This window comes from Muscardinus avellanarius, assembly GCF_963383645.1.
Source record: "Muscardinus avellanarius genome assembly, chromosome: 3".
Taxonomy (NCBI): Eukaryota; Metazoa; Chordata; class Mammalia; order Rodentia; family Gliridae; genus Muscardinus; species Muscardinus avellanarius.
Genome location: NC_137788.1, coordinates 141,575,859 through 141,592,710, shown reverse-complemented (window position 1 = coordinate 141,592,710; position 16,852 = coordinate 141,575,859). Strand labels below are relative to the sequence as shown.

At 46.8% G+C, this 16,852-nt stretch overlaps 1 protein-coding gene across 2 annotated transcripts in view; it reads right to left on the bottom strand.

The window, feature by feature from the left end:
* Positions 1-4,531: 4,531 nt before the first annotated feature.
* SCAPER (S-phase cyclin A associated protein in the ER) overlaps positions 4,532-16,852 on the bottom strand; it is a gene marked incomplete at both ends in the record, with an annotated part of 288,797 nt that continues 276,476 nt past the window's right edge. For both annotated transcript variants that reach the window (XM_080692276.1, XM_080692277.1), the window contains 3 exons: positions 4,532-4,635; positions 7,724-7,766; positions 12,104-12,295. In XM_080692276.1, coding sequence (XP_080548402.1) covers positions 4,532-4,635; positions 7,724-7,766; positions 12,104-12,295 — 339 coding nt within the window. The remainder of the gene's footprint in view (positions 4,636-7,723; positions 7,767-12,103; positions 12,296-16,852) is intronic.

Genomic DNA, 16,852 nt, shown 5'->3' with positions numbered 1-16,852 from the left:
GCCGGGCGGGTCGGGATTGGGCGACGCGCCGGCGGGGGCGGGGCGAGGCGGACGGGGATTGGGCGGGGGGCGGGGCCGGGCCGTGCGCCGAGACCGAGAGCGCCCCCTGCCGGCGGCGGGACCTGCTTCTTGCAGTAGAGGCCGCGGGCGGGTGAGGAGCCTGCATTTGAGCGGGAAACCGCAGCCCGGGTGTAGCATCCGGGACTGATTCAGTCAAAACTCAGGCTCGCGAGCGCAGTCCAGTTCCTCTGAGCCTCATCTCCACCGTGTTACTGCGGGCGGAGCCAGGGGCCCACAGGCGGGCCCTGGGGCGCGGTTCTCCCTTCCGAGGCTCGCGGGCCCCGCAGCCGAGCAGCCGAGCAGGGGCCCCGGCCAGAGCCGGCGGCCGCGAGGGCTCGCCCTGCGCGCTGTCCCCAGAGTGGATGCGCGACGTGATCAATCTCGCTGCATTTATTAATTCCCCAGTCTAGACAGAGGAGAAGGCCGGGCGGCGGCTCCTTATCTGCGTTTGGCATCACCTGCAAGCGATACAGAAGGAGCCACAACAAGCCCCTCCAGGATCGCGGCCGCCGAGGAAAATAAGTCCACCCAGAACCAGTCTGGCGTGTCCTAGGTTTATTTTCTTTCCAGACTCGAAGTGGAGGGGGCAGGGGATGGCCGGGTGGGAGGGGGCTGGGAATGGCCCCTGGATATGCCGTGCCCAGGTCACTTGGTGTGACATTTCAAACCCCTGCGACTTGTTTTCTTGAAAACTGGCTTTCGCGATCGCAGGAAATAACCGAGAGATACTGAATCTCCAGCAGGCCCCCGGGCAAGCACAAAAAACCGGGAGGCTCAGGTTTTACCCGTCATAGATTTTTAACCCTTTGGCCGCCCGGGACCGTTCCTGGCCAGCTCCAGCGGCGGCCAGCCCAATAGCCCATCTACTAGGCTTGCAAAAACCTCTGGCGTTGAGTTTCCATTTTGAGAAGGACAGAACTCGAACTGGGCCGGGGATAGTTGCCGTCCCAGCCTAGGTTAGAGCCTGGTGAAGAAAAATGCCTGGAGCAGCTGCGGTGGTTAGATGAGGGGTAGGTGCCTTCAGTTAGCTGCGGGCAGAGGCCACTGTGGGGGTTTCAGCGGCGCTTTGGGCAGGGTTCCCTCACAGACGTTCATCCATCCCCAACCCCAGTAGGGATGGAAGGCTTGCTGGCTCGCACTGAAAGAAAATGGGAAGAGGTGGGAAAACGGAGCCAAGTTTATATTTTACTTCCTGAAAGTCCAGGTGATACTAGCACAATATTAAAGGGAACGTTTCTCTTCTTCTGCATTTAGGAAATAGTGCTGCAAACTTAGAGATAAGGGAAGAGATACGCAGGGTTAATGAGGACCAGCTTTACCTCTCAAGTGCCCAGAAACGGTTTTAATAATCAGGGCTGGGTGCTTTGAGGCTTCAGTCCCTTAACTTAGACCATTCCCTTCCAAACCAGAAATACAAATTTCTCCTTTAACCTGACTGGCTATGGTACAGGGGAAACTACACTTCCAATAAATCTTACTTTTGAAACCTTTTTATTTTTCCAGATCATTAGGTTAGTCTCCTTTTTTTTTATTATTAAAAGGAACCAACAGGTTCTTGAACGAATTTCATTCATCATTGTAAATTAGCTCTGAATTTTTGCTCTGGACGGGCTGCAGTGTTTTAGTGCCACAAAGAGAAACATCAACCTGTTTAATTCCAACTATCTTTTCTCTCATCATGCCATAAACCAGGTTTTCCTTTTCAATATTTACACAAATGGTTCCTTTTTTGAGTATTGGGGAATTACCCAGTTAAAGTGGTTCCTGTGTATTAAGAAGCCTGTATTTCTCATGGTGTCAAACATGGAAAGCTTTTCTTTGCTAGCCTTTCAGAGGGGTGCCTTGTTTTCTCTGTGGGCTTCCAGGGAAAGGATTTAACTCTGTAGCCTTATTACAGTGTTTCCCTGGCGAGGTGTCAGATCTACGCTTGGTTAGCTACATTAATAAATATCAGTTTTACAGGTTCCCAGGTCATCTTTAAACATCCTCTGTAATACTGGAGGGATTTCCCTGTAAATTAGATTACCTGTAACACAAGTGTTGTATTTTACGCTAACTGAACTTTCAACATAAGATACCCAGTTGTGTAGTAAAAACTGTATTCAAGAAAAGAGGCCTTACGTGGGAAATCGGAGTGAGTTATTTAGCTAGATTCACTTCAAAATAAGAGTTTCTCAGACGATTTAGCTAATAACTTGGATAGCGTTTATGAAATTGAGCAGAAAAGGGGTTCCCAGAGATGGAGCCGTTTAGGTCTATTACAACACACAATTTAATATGTATTGAAATGCTGCATAATTCTGGGAAATTCAGAATCCTTGTGTCTCAATGAGCTTTATATATTTGATGGGTGTGGGACAGAAATCAGCCTTTCGGTTTTGAATGCGGAGTAACTTTGAAGCTCAGGTTTGCCAAAGCTGTTAAGACTGGGTTTAAATGAAACATTGTCTAAGATTGCTCTCCAGAAAATTTGAGATTCCGCCATGGCTGCCTAGGGGAGGACTTAAACTGCCACACACTTAGTTAGTTGTTTTCCCACGTGAGCATTCACCAAAGAGCAAGAGAATTAGCAGGATGGCAGCGTGCTGGAAAGAGAAAACAATGGCTGAATAACTATTTGCAGAGAAGTAAGCTCCCAATGGAGTCGCGATAAAAGCAGGAAATTCAGAGTTTATTAAGCCGATGGAGGGAAGATTAGAGGCTTTTAAACGTGGGCCTGATTGATGTAAAAGTAAACTTTCTTGCAAATGCCGAGATGCAGTGCACTATCCAGGGCTGCGGGACCAACCGCGGATCGGCACCTCGTTGATGGAGACTGTGCATGAAAGATGCCTAGAAGTAGAGCCGGGCCGCGGGAAGGGGCGGGAGCCGGGGCCAGGGACCGCGCCCGCGGGGCCGGGACGTGGAGCTGGGCCGCGAGAGGCTGCATTTAGACGGCGCGTTGGGGCCGGCCCCGGCCTGCGGGGGGAGGCGGGGCGGGGGCTTCCCAGGCGGGAGCCCCCAGTGCTGGGCAGAGGGGAGGACAGGACCCGGGAGGAGCCGGTCCCCGCTCCCAGCCCCGAGAGCGTGAGCCCGGGCGGAGGCGGCCCAGGTCTTTCCAGCTGTCGTGGGCGTGGGGGGCCAGGGCGACCCCAGGCTGCGCGGGGCGGGGGCTCCGTCCTGGGCCCCGGCGGGAGCCGAGCGGGGCGGCCTCCCCGGGCCGGGCCGGGTGCGGGGCGCGCAGGTGGGCAGGCCGGCCGCCGCCCCCACCCGGCCCGGCCGCCCAATTAAATGTTTAATTGCGAATTCGGGTATGGTTTCTGGGAGGTTAATCACAGCTGTCTCAATTATTTATGGCTTTTTGGCAAATTTCCGACCAGATAAGAAGTCTATTCTGTTGCGAAGCGTCTTGCAGGGTCTTATAAATGTTTGATGGCTCCTTCCAGCCGCGAGGGTCCGCGGAGCTCGGGCGGCGTCGCGGGTCTGGACGCCCGGGCGCGGGGCAAACGCGCAGCCCGGCGGCCCGAAGGGAGGGAAGGAGGGAAGGAGGGAAGGAGGGAAGGAGGGAAGGAGGGAAGGAGGGCCCGGGAGGCCGGGCAGGTGCGTGCGCTCCGGGGAGCAGGCGGGACCTCGGTCTGTTCCAGCCGCCCCCACCCCCGGCTTAGGTTGTAAGTTTTTCGGATTCGTTTTTCCCATCGAGGTTTTTTTTCTTGGTCATGTCTGATTCCTATCTGACAAATTATTACTCGTGCCACTCGGCGCGCGCTTAGCGCTGGCGTAGGTGAGGGCTGGGGGCCGAGGACGCGCCGCACGATCACAACGCACCAAATAAAAACATCGAGACGGACCCAGAACCAGTGTGCGCCTCTTTCTGCGTTTCATGATTATTTTATTAAGTATTCTGGGGGGGGGGGCGATGCTTTCGGATCGCTGGAGAACAACTCCAGTCCAGTGGTGCTAACGGAGGTTCTCGCATTATCCCCCAGGAAAGCGTGGGCAGCCCAGTGGACACAAACGGCATACAAGTGCTGTAAACGTCTTTATTCCAAACCTTAAAAAGGAAAATGTAGAGCAGGTACATTTTAATGAAGTCTTTAAGATTCCTCAGGAGTTCGAATGAACACTTTTCTTTCAAACTTTTATTGCCTTAAAAAAAACAACAACACTCAAAACAGAATAAGTTACTTTATTACAAGAACAAAACAGACTTGCTAATTTTGCCCTTGTTACAAGTAAAAATTATATATTATCACAGGGCAGAAGTTAACAAACTCCAAAATATTGTGCGCAAATGAAACAAACTTGCAAAGTTAGGAAGAACGTTAAATTATCTACAATCATTATAAATAGTGCAAAGTATATACCATATCTACACTGCAGAGGAGGGGAAGGGGTATAAACATGTGAGGAATTTCTTAAGGAAGTTAAAACATTTGTTTGAACAATTTAAAATATTAATAAAGGTATTCAAATACAGAACCAACAAAACCATTTATTTTTTCTCTTTCTTCAAAAAAAACTGCCGAGCTTCTTCCCAGGCCTGCTGAGGAAATCGGTTAGCCAGCTCGAGATAGCCTTGGGAACCAAGGCATTTTCCTGAGTGGAACAAAAAAGAGATTAAAGAATTAAAAGAGTTAAATTTCTTGCAGTATAAGGAATTAAACTTATTGATATGAGTGCCAAATAGATACATACACGTCAAATAAACCATGACACCTTTTATATAAATAACACAATTGATTTAATATCTACAGTATAAAGTATATTTTAATCACAATCCAGTTTGTTTTTCTAAAACACTCAGACATTAACTCATATGTAAAACATGAAAGAAATATTTTTTTTTTACTTCAGAATAAAAAAATCTGGGAAAATAAGTAGAGTGAACAAAATAAAATGACAGTCATATATTGTGTCTTTAAATTAGTCTTGAGAGGGTAAGTGGTATGTGAATGGTGACTTTTCTTTCTTGGTTCTGAAGTTAGAACCCAAGGACTCACACATGCTAGGCATGCGCTCTGTTTACCACTGAGCCACACTGCCAGCCCAAAGCTGACATTTGTTCTCTAAAATAGTCTATTTAATTTAAAACATGAATTTAGTTTAATACGATTTCAAAATTGTTCAAATCTGGCATTCAGTTGTCTATCTACAGAGCAGGGAATGGCTAGAGCTTACTGGCCAGCGACACTGGCAAAGCAAGCAGCCTCCTCACGGGCAGTCCTGCATCAGTGGGCCTCAGACAGCAAAGTGCTCCCCAGTCAGAACGGGAAGTGCTCCCTCAGCCTCAGAACCCGAGCTCCCAGAGCCATGGCCCCTGGACTTCACAGTGTCCGCTTACCTGGGCAATGAGCTCCAGACATCTTTGGGGACTTCATTTAAGCAAAAAAGGGACAGATGTCCAAGATGCAAACTGGGTAATTGGTAAGGCATTATTTTTAAAATGTGTACTGAGGAAGCAGAATATGAACTGTCACTTATGTACTGTTGGTTCTTTCAGAACAAAGCAGAACAACTGCCCACTTGCTGTTCTGTGGGTAAAGCCTGCTGTAACTGGGGAAAACAAGAAAAGTACAGAAGATGGTCCCTGGGAAAAGAGAAGGTTGACACTTCCCCAGGCCTAAGCCCGTGAGCAGATGGAGGCAGCTCCTGGGACTGTGCTTTTCAGAGGTGCAGCAAATGGGGAGTCAGCTTTTTTTTTTTTTTTTTTTTTTTGGTCAGAAGAAAGGGTAAGAAAAATGCCTCAGCCGGGCGTGGTGGCAGATATGGGATCCCAGTACTTGGGAGGCTGGGACAAGACAGTAGGTTCAAGGAAGCCTCGACTCTCAAGTCAGCAAGACTCAGTAACCTAGGGAGATCCCTGTTTTTTTATTTTTTATTTTTTTAAAATTAGGCTGCAGATGTAGCTTGAACCCTGAGTTTAATCCTCAGTGACACCAGAAAAAAGAAAAGAATATGTTGAAAGATATTTTTAGGTAATTTCATACACTCAAATATTAAAAAACTGTTTTATAAAAAGTGTTAGGGCCAAATAAGTGATGTGTACATGTGTGCCTCTATCATCTTATTAAGATGCAAGACTACAATGCACCAATAAGAAAAAAAAAAAAAAGAGAATTAAGCCAGGCATGGTGGCACACACCTATAATTCCAGTACTTGGGAGGCTGAGACATGAGGATGGCAGGTTGAAGGGCAGCCTCAGAAACACAGACTCTCATCAACCTAGTGATATCTTGTTACAAAATAAAAAATAAAAACCAGGCTGTGGCACAAGTTTATAATCCTAGTATTTGGAAAGATAAAACAGGAGGACTGGAGATTAGTAGCCAGCTCCAGCTACTTAGTGAGGCCCTCTGCAATTTAGTGAGAGGCTGTTTCAAAATAAAGAATAAAAAATACGGTTGGGGAGTGTAGCTTGAAGGTAAAATGCCCCTGGGTTCAATTGCTAGTACTGTAAAAATAGAACAAAATAAAAAATAAAATAGGGCATGGTGTGTATGTCAGCAGTAGAATGCCTCTGGGTTTAATCCCTAGAACCACAAACAAAACAAAACAAAACAACAACAAATAAATAAAAGGGGCTTGGAGTGTAGCTTGGAGGTAAAATGCCTTTGGGTTCAATCCTAGTACCGCAAACACATACACACAGAGAAAGAAAGGAAACAAAAAAAGTAACAAATTGTGATTTCTGCCAAGTATATTCTGTGGCTGGGAAAAAAGAAGCGGGCTGTGCCTGCGCCAGGGCAGAGCTGAACTTGCGCACCAGCTCTGGCATAGGCAAATGGGAATGATTAAGACGCTGCCTTAATTTCTGAAAAGCTGCATAGCTTTCTGTTTACTGCGTACCAAGTTAATAAAACCTGGTATTTTTTTCATGGTATGGCAACAGCTTTAGTTATATTTTCTTCTAGGCACTCCTGAACACTTTCCCACCACAGATGGCTTTTTCTGCTTGACGTAAGGGCTTCTTGGTGGGCACCCCAGAAGGTCCAGCTCATTGCTGTGGCCTCGGACTGACTGACCACCTCAAACACTATCGACCCAATAGAGGAACTGGGGAGATCTGGACGAGGGTGTGATTAGTCAGAGATGCTGCCGCAACAGCCACACCAAAGCCAATTACCGTCTGTACAGCAGAATATGTAAAAAGCAAAAGTGTAGTTTAAAATTCTAAATCTTCGATTCTGATCCAAGGAAACATGTCAGCAGGAACACTACAAGGAAAAAAGCTTGTTCCTGCCCTACTCTCCTAATTTGATGCTTTTCCCTCCATGAACAATATTTTCAATTAAATTCAAGTACTTTAAGGGATATTATTACTTAATACTGTTAGTCTCGCATGTATAAGGCCAGCCAACGTGACGTGTGCATTTGTACAAGCGGTGCAGGCCAGTGTTGGCCTTGCTTGTCCTCTGTACCACACAGTGGGCCTGGAGTTGGCAGCCACCACTGATGGCTCTTGCGTGAGGTACGACGTCCTGCGCTCCCCAGACTTCTCTGTATATTCTGCTGCACTTGGGCTTCAAGACAAAATTGACTTCTTTACTCACAGAAATACTTGGTTTCTAAACCTCAAGTATTTAAGGTGATGTACTCAATGTTTCAAACAATTCCAGAAAAGGGGGTGAAAATAGGTTCATTTGGCTAATAGACACTAGAAATTTAGTTTCAATAAAGACGTACCTTTGGGCTGATTATCTGCCTGACCAGAAGTCTGTGCGAAGTCCTGTGAGAGAAGAGAAGTGTTCTTATACAAATACTCTGAACAGAGAACCTCCCTATGGGCAGCTTTAAATATACCTCCCATTCACGCAACCACTTTTGCATGCATAATCTGGAACTCATACATAAAAGCTAAAGAAAGTGATGTTTCACCAGTTTCGGTTCTTATAAATTTAACCAAGTAGTGATGACTTAAATCTTGCTAAATATTGGCAGGGGCCAGGTTGCTGCCTACTTTGTAAACTTCACTTTTATACCCAGAGTAGGCCTAAAACTACAGCCAAATTTACTATCTTAAGCTACTGACCAAAAAAACAACAACAACAACAAAAAAAAACAACAAAAAAAAACAAAGATAGCCGTGCATGGTGAGGTACTTGGGAGGCTGAGATAGGAGGACTGCAGGTTGGAGGACAGACTCAGCAAGTAGTGAGACTCTCATCAACCTAATAAGACTCTGTTTCCTAATTTAAAAAATAAAATAGAAGCTGGGCATGGTGGCGCACAGCATTTGGGAGGCTGAGACAGGAGGATCATGGTTCGTGGACAGCCTCAGCTACTTAGGCCTTTTGCAACTCAGTGAGACCCTGTTTCAAAATAAAGAATAAAAAATAGGGCTGGGGGTGTAGCTCAGAGGTAGAATGCCTCTGGGTTCAATCCCAAGTACCAAAAAAACCAAAAAACAAAAAAAACCCAAATATACCAGTTTTATCTGTGCTCTGCAGCTGGGGCTGGGTAAGTGCTCCACCACTGAGTCACCCCCCAGCCCTTCTCATTTTTACTTTGAGGCAGGCTCGCACTAAGTTTCCCAGGCTGGCCTTGAATTTGTGATTCTCCTGCCTCGGCCTCCTAAGTAGCTGGGATTACAGGAGTTGTCACCACATTCAGCTCTAGTTAAAGCTTAAAGTCTTTTAATTTTACTTTTAAATAGAAAAAATATAGTGTATGATATGTAAATTTTAAGAAGTCCATGACAAAGTCCTATTTTAATATAATTTTCTAGTGACTATCAATAATCTAATAAATGGGGAATCTTGAAGAACCTATTCGTAAACTATAATCCAATGTATATTCATCCTCTTAGCACAGTTACTTATTATAGAAAAAAAATTTAACTTCACTGGTCTAATGTGCTACCCCCAAATAAGCAATATATGAACTTTCTATAGTGTTAATAAAATTTTTGTGTTAAATATTTTTTTTTTAAATAGAGAAAGGAGCCGGGCGTGGTGGTGCACGCTTATAACCCCGCGCTTGGGAGGCTGAGTCAGGAGGATCACACAGGTTCGAAGCCAGCCTCAGCTACTTAGTGAGGCTCTCAGCAACTTAGTGAGACCGTTTCCAAATACAAAATATAAAAATAGGTCTGGGAGTATAGCCCGGAGGTAGAAAGCCTCTGGGTTCCACCCCCAGCACCACCAAAAATAAATAAATAAATAAATAAATAAATAAATAAATAAATAAGAGAAAGGGACTATTTATTTATTTGTTATTTATTTATGGTACTGGGGATTGAACCCAGGGGTATTCTACTTCTGAGTTACACCCCCAGCCCTATTTTATTTTTTATTTTGAAAGAGAGTCTCACTAAATTGCGGAGGGTCTTGCTATGTTGCTGAGGCTGGCCTTGATCTGGGATCCTCTTTTCTCAGCCTCCCAAGTACTGAGATGACAAGGATTAGCCACCTGCCCAGCTAGAGAAAGGGCATTTAGAAGTAAATCATGACCATTATCATATGAAAACAGGCAATATATATGACCTATAGATTCTGATAGCATCTTGCATTTTTATGAGTTTTTTAAGCACTTGGACGCAGGAGGACTGAATAGCAGGGTAGGAGTCGTCTGTGCTCACCTTTCGTCTTGGGGAAGGCCTCTGCTGCCCAGCCGCACAGCGCGCAGGGCATCCCGCGGCCCCGCCTGGCCCCTGCTTGCTCTTCTCCACGGCACTCATCTATACCGCGCTATCTGCTTTACTTTTATGGGAAGGCAGGAATTTTAATGTTTTATTCACTGTTTTAGTTCTAGTGCCAAGAGCAGGTGCCCCAGCATATGGTAATACTCAAAAATTACCTGCTAAATGCTAGAATAATCTGCATGAAAAGATCAAAGCCTTAAAACTCTTCATTATGTGTTTCTTATTTTACTTATTATTAAGGCTCTAATAATATATGAAGAATCTTCTGTTGAGATTGTGGGGGAGCAATGCAGGGACAGAACCCAAGAGCACTCTACCACTGAGCAACATTCCCAGACTTTGTTATTTGAGACGGGGTCTCCCTAAGTTGCCCAGGGTGGCCTCCATTTATGACAGATCCCTCTGCCTCAGCTTCTAGAGTTGCTGGGACCCTGTCTATAGGACAATATTTTATTTACTTACTTATTTTTGCAGCACTGGGGATTGAACCCAGGGGCATTCTACCTCCGAGTTACACGCCAACCCTATTTTATTCTTTTACTTTGAAACAAGGTCTCACTAAGTTGTAGAGGGCCTAAGTAGCTGAGGCTGGCCATGAACTTGCAATCCTCCTGTCTCAGCCTCCCAAGTATGGGATTACAAGTGTGAGCCACCATGCCCAGCAGATTTCATTATTTTAAGCATAAGACAGTTTGAAAATGTGTATTTGTCGAAGTGAATATATAACTTGAAAACACTTTCAAAAAATGGAACCCAGACTCATATGTAACAAGCTTAAGATTAAACATTATAAATATAATTGATCTAGCTGTGTTTATTAATTAACCGTCTTTTTTTTGTGTGTGTGTGGCACCGGGGATTGAAACTGGCATTCTACCTCTGAGCTACATACACCTCCAGTCCTATTTGTTTTTTTTTTTTTATTCTTTATCTTGAAACAGGGTCTCACTAATTTGTAGAGGGCCTCAAAAAGTAGCTGAGGCTGGCCATGAACCTGCAATCCTCCAGACTCAGCCTCCAAAGTACTGGGATTATAAGTGTGGGCCACCACACCCAGCTTTATTAATGAACCATCTAATAGATAATAGTTTAGAAATGTAAACTACTGATTGTTGTCTAAGGAAAGAAGGGTTGGGAACTCATGAGCCATCCTTTGTGACTCTCAATCTGCTGGGCACCACTGATAGTCTTCCAGCAGTGACGGAGGTGTAGATGCCAGAACAAGGAACTACATTCTACAGATCTCTGCTTTCTGTTTTGCTATTATGAAGAACAAATCACATGTATGTCAGGGAGAAAAACCACAGCGATTTTAGGGTGGGATATTTGAAAGAGAATGGGACATTTTCAGAAAATACTTAAAATGACAAAGAAAAAATCAGTTATTAGCAAACGTTAAAGAATAGCCAACCAGATTTCTCTATTGGCAGTTGAATTTTTTTTTTATTCATTTTTGTTGGGCTGGGGATTGAGCTCACGGGAATTCTACCTCTAAGTTACACCCCCAACCCGATTTGATTATTATTTGGAAACAGGGAGGGTCTCGCTAAATTGCTGAGGCTGGCCTCGAACTTGTGATCCTACTGTCTCATCCTCCCAAGTACTGAGATTACAGGAATGCACTACCACACCTAGCTAAATGAGTTAATCTGGATGTGGCATTATTGTCTTGCTCTAGCACAAATTTAGATTCCAGTCCTATAGAACTTAACTAGATCAGAAAACCAGGGGCTGTACTTCAAAGTTTTAGAATTTTTTTTTTTTTAAAAAGCAACATAACAGGTTTTTATCCCCTAGGTGTATGTACATGTAGGAGGAATCACAGTTAAAAATTACAAGTAGCTAGGTGTGATGGCTCACACTAGTAATCTCAGTACTGGGGTGGCTGAGACAGGAGGACTTCAGGTTTTAGGACTGCCTCAGCAACTTACTGAGACTCTGTTTCAAACTAAAAAAATAAAATAAAATAGGATGTGGGGTGTAGCTCAGAAGTAAAATGCCCCTGGGCTCAACCCCCTGTATCACAGGGAAAAAAATTTACAAATAAACTGGAGTTTTAATCATTCTTTCTTCAGCAATTGCTACTCATTCCTTTAGCTCAAAGCAAGATAAATGTAGCAGTCAGAGCCATAAAGAAGTCTGTGCTCTTTGAAGCCCATTTCTTAAATGTGGGTTTCTGTTTCACGAGTGGCAATAATACCCTTTCCTTGAGATCCTCCAGGAAGAATTATATTAACACTCAAAACCAGTTCTCTTCCTGAGATTTGAGAAAATAGCCTGACACTTTATAGATTAATTTTTAAGCACAGAAATAGGTGAAGTTTTTCAACGTTAGCGCGGGGGCAAGAATCAACAGCGGACTCACTTTCGCTTTCAGTCACATCAGCGCGCACACACACGGCCGGGCAGTGCGCGGCAGGTACCTGGATAAACGTGGCCAGCAAGACACAGCTCATCTCTTGCTCCAGGATGACCTTGTTCTGCGGGTTGTTGTGACAAGCCGCGATGAGCGACGGGAACAGCACTTTGGTCAGCCGCGGGTCACTGAAGTACTGGAAGGGCAACTGGCAGAGCTTCTGCAGCACGGTGGGGTGGCGGCCCGACTGCAGGGTCACCTGCAAGACGGGCAGCGTCAGCGGGTGGCCAGGCGCGGCACGGCTGGCGGGCTGCGGAGAGGGAGCCGCTACCTCCAAACCCAGGCTCAGTGAGGAGAGCAGCCAACGGAGAACACAGATTCCAAAGGTTCTGTGGCCATTTAAAAATAATTATTCATGACAAAGGATGCAGCTTCCACAGACAGAGGATGCCTCTGAGAGGGATTCAGGACACCCACTGCTCTCCCAGAGCTGCCCACCCCGCCCCCAAGCGCTGTCATCCTGCTCCCGTGGCCCTGCCCACCGCAGTCTTCCCTTAACCCAGCTCCAGTCTACACTGGACGCAGACGGACAGACTGACTGTAGGCCAGGCCCAGGAAGAAGAGAGGGCTGACTGCAAGGGGACGGGAATAGTTTCAACAAGTACAGGCTCCGCAAGGCCCTTCCTCCCAGACTTCTTATCTCTGTTTCCATCACTGCCATGGACTCTAAAAGGAGAATTGTTTAGATAAATGAGACTGCTGTTTCGAGCAGTGTAGGTTTACAACTATGAACATTTTAAGAAATAGGGCAACACAATTAATGGGCCTGTGGAGAAGCCCTCCTAATTCATTTCCTAGGCCTACATGATAAACTAAAAAATGTCAACTCAGATCCGTTTCAAGTAACTTTGATTAGATAACCTAATATGAAAGAGCTGGGCGACCCAAAGACCACTTCATGGCCTAGGAGGAAGCTCCGAGAAAGCTGGGAACACTGTAAAACCTACGGTCAGGACTGTAAATTGTACTTGGAAAAACACAATTTTACAGGTACACACCCAGACAGGACTGCATTCAAATTAAAACCAGAAGGACGGAATGAAACAGCAGAGGCAGGAGAAACATAAATTATAGGGATTTACAAGTGCTCAAAGTACTTTTAACAATACTTTAAGAACACACTCTCAGATGATAATGCAGTTTGGTTTAAGGACAAAATCAACAAAGTAATAGTTCACATATTTTCGTTCAATAGCTAAAATGACATCAAAAACCTTTTGAGAATGTTGATAGGGACTTGTTAATACCTTCAAATCCAACAGGAATTTTAAAGACTCGCAGTATGTGACAACCGTGCACATGGCTGTCGCTGCCATTCCTGACACTAGCTGAGAAAAACATGCCGATCACTTACCTTATTGATAAAGCATTTATTTTAATCTGTAAGTATTAGCCACATATTTTGTAACACAGCCAAATGGTCACCACTTCAGAATTTACAACAATGCCATTATTAATGTCTCTCTTTTTCTCTTTGGACAAAAATTAAGAACAAATTTTTCCTTTGAAATTCCATTATTAAAATGCTATCATTAGAAGATTTACTAGTTGAAACGCTATTAAACTGGCCACTCTGGCTGGCACCAACACAGTGTTAATGCAGGTGAATTAGCAGAACACATGAAAGTTTCATCAGAATTTATTCCATTTGGCCTCCTCAAGCAGAGAAGAGAGCTTATCATTTTGCTGCCTGTTTATAGAGCGAGTTTACAGACATCACTAGCAATGTAGTGAGTTGATTCGCCAGAGGCCACTGGTCTTAGGGCTTTGGACGTAGAAGATGCAGATAGATGTAGGTGGTCTGGTTACCTTGGGGCTAAGTTCTGCTCATAGGACTACCATGACAGGACACAACAAGGTTCCATATGAAGAGTCTACGAGGGCCGGGCCTGGCTGTGAGCCAGAGCAGGACATCTGGTGGTAATGCCCTTGGAGCCCCACTGCGGATACTGGGGGAGATGGGATCAGGAGTCCAGGAAGGGGACAACCTGTGACTCTGAGATCAGTGAGCTCGCTGAGGAGGGCCTGGGGCAGAGGGGTGGCCGGTGGCTGTCATGGCATAGACAGTCAGCTAGAGTAGGCTAAGCGCTTCCCTCTGGCACAGGGAAGCCAGGCTTGGCATGCAGACACCCTGACTCCGTGCTGTAGCACCAAGAGGGGCTGTGACAGATGGGAGTGAGGGCAGAGCTTGGCTTTGCGTGAGGTGGGGAGTATTCAGGGTTTGCTTGGAGCCATTCTTGGCCGTTCTCTGGAGAGAGGAGCATGGGCAGCCCAGGCTCTTCGGACTTCTCAGCAGAGGCCAGGGGACAATTCCAGTCCCTGAGGAAGGGCACCTTTTACACAATGCACGGCAGACTCATTGCTTTTTCTCTAGTATTATTGGCGAGGCTGGGGAGGGATGGCAGGAGGGAGAGGGCAGACCCCCATGACTCCTCCTCCTTTTTTGGAGCTATCAATGATTCAGGAAGTAGAAGCTTTAAAACAGGAGAGCTGCACCTTGGCAGCGCAGGCCGCAGCCCAGTGGAAAGGCAGTCCGGGAAGAGAGCAACCTGCCTGCCAGGGAGCAAAAAGGATCTGGTTGAAAGAAGAAAAGAAGGAACTCGGCGCCTGTTTGCCAAGTGGACGTGCTGCCCTTTCCTCTGCTGCTGGCCTGGCCACCCACTCGGCCTCTGGCTCCAGCCAGTGAGCACCAACTTCGGCAGACACTGACCGGGTGCCTCTGGCGCCAAGTGCCATGCTAGTGCCACAGGGACACAAACGGAAAGCCTCTTCCTTCAGCAGGAGTGAAGATTCAATACGGGTGTGTGTGTGTGTGTGTGTGTGTGTGTGTGTGTGCGCGCGCGCGCGTGCGCGCTCTTTAGCTCTCAGGGAGGAGGCGTGTACACAAGTGGCAATAATACGAGGAGGGGAAGGGCGGGGTGCTGGGGGCCGAGGACTTTCTCACCCACAGTGGAAGGCTGCGCTGATGGGTTGTTGCACCCTGAAGGCTGATGAGATCTGGGTACCCGGAGATTCCTAAGTAGAAGGATTTTTGGTGGAGGGAAGAAGCTCATAGGTTTAATTCCCAGACAGTCTTAGTTGGTTTGACTGGCATAACAAAACACCACAGCCTGGGGGCTTAAGTAACAGAAATGGTTCCCCCAGCTCTGGAGACTGGAGCGGGATGGGCGGGGAGGTGCCAGCGTGGAGCTTCCTGGCCTGCAGGTAGCTGCCCCGTCACCACATGTGCCTGGGACCTCTCCTTGGCAAGTATATGGAGAGAGAGAGAGAGAGAGAGAGACAGACAGACAGAGACAGACACACGTTTCTCTTCTTACTCTAAGGCCACTGGTCCTATTGGACTAAGGCCCCTATGGCCTCATTTCAACCTTAATTATTGCCTTTGATACGAATTCTAGGAGAACACAGTTCAGTCCACAGCACAGCCCTGACTCTTCCTTTCACTCGGGCCACAATGGTTCCCTCGAGAGGTGCTGCTGCTAGCCAGGCGCACTGGAGAGTCGTGTGGCTCTTCCGGGCCAGGGGCTCTCAGGCTCGGGGGTGCTGCTGACCTCGGGGAGCTGTGGGCTTGACGCAGCTGTCCATGGTCTGCTAATCTGAGGCTCGGGTGCTTTCTATTTCAGCAGACGGACGCGGCCTTTGTGGTGTACAGGAGGGTTCAGTGAGACCCTGTCTGTGCCCAGAGGACAGAGCAGCACTAGTTATGAGGATCTGGCCACTTTGCCAGCTCTGCTGCTCTGGCCAGGTCAGAACTGGGTGCGCCACCCAGCACGAGGCCTCACCGATGCCCTCCACCTCTCTTTACAGAAGAGGCTGGCAGAGGCAGGCCCTACTGTTTGGCTGGGACTTAGAGTGCTTCATGACACCTGGGAAACCATTGCTGAGGTTTCTCCTTGGCCCTGCCTGCACAGGAGAAAGCTATGCAAACAGAGCTGGGGATGGCAGCCAGGAGCTTGTGGTGGTAAAGTAGGAAATGCATTCTGACAGCTTTGAAAAGAAAATCCCGGCATGAGCACCAGCCAAGCAACACAGGTAAGTGGTACAGGGAAATACAGGCAGAGCTTACGATGTGTGTTTTGAGGGCTCTTGTGCTACACTTGTCAATCTGAGAACAGAGCAGGAAGAGCCAAAGTTAACAGGCTGGTATTGTGGGCTCCTGATTCATACCCAGGATGCGCTTCCCTTGCAGCACTTAACGAAATCCTTAAGGCCAGGAAATCTTCCCACAGGCGGCGTGGTCAGACACAGCCTTTCCAACTCAAAGACACGGCAGCAGCTACCAGGTATTTAAGTGAGGTAGCTAAGTTTCAGTTCCGTAGACGCTGTGTTTTTACTGCGGTGTGTTGCTCTGCTTGAGGGCTAGGTAGGCACAGAGGAGGTCCTTGTAGTTACTGGCGTGAATGAAGCAAAGTGACAGAGGGCCCTGGCTGGAACTCGGCGGTGCCTCGTTGCAGAGTGAGCCCCCACTAGTCTAGCCGGGCAGAGACCTTTCTCTGACTTGGAGGTCTCGGTGGTGTTCACATCCTGTTGCTTTGGTCTGTACAGCTAGTTCCTAAAAAATGGAATTTGTGATAAATTGTATCCTGCTCTAGGAGCAATTTGGGACTGGCATCTCTAGGTCCCAGGCACCAACTCAGGGATCCTTGGCCAGATTAACAGAGATTGGGGAAGGATCTTCCTGTCTTGTGGGCTTGGGTGGCGCTAATGTCTCACATTATGAAGGAGCTCAAGGTCGAGGATGGCACGTTGCACGGCC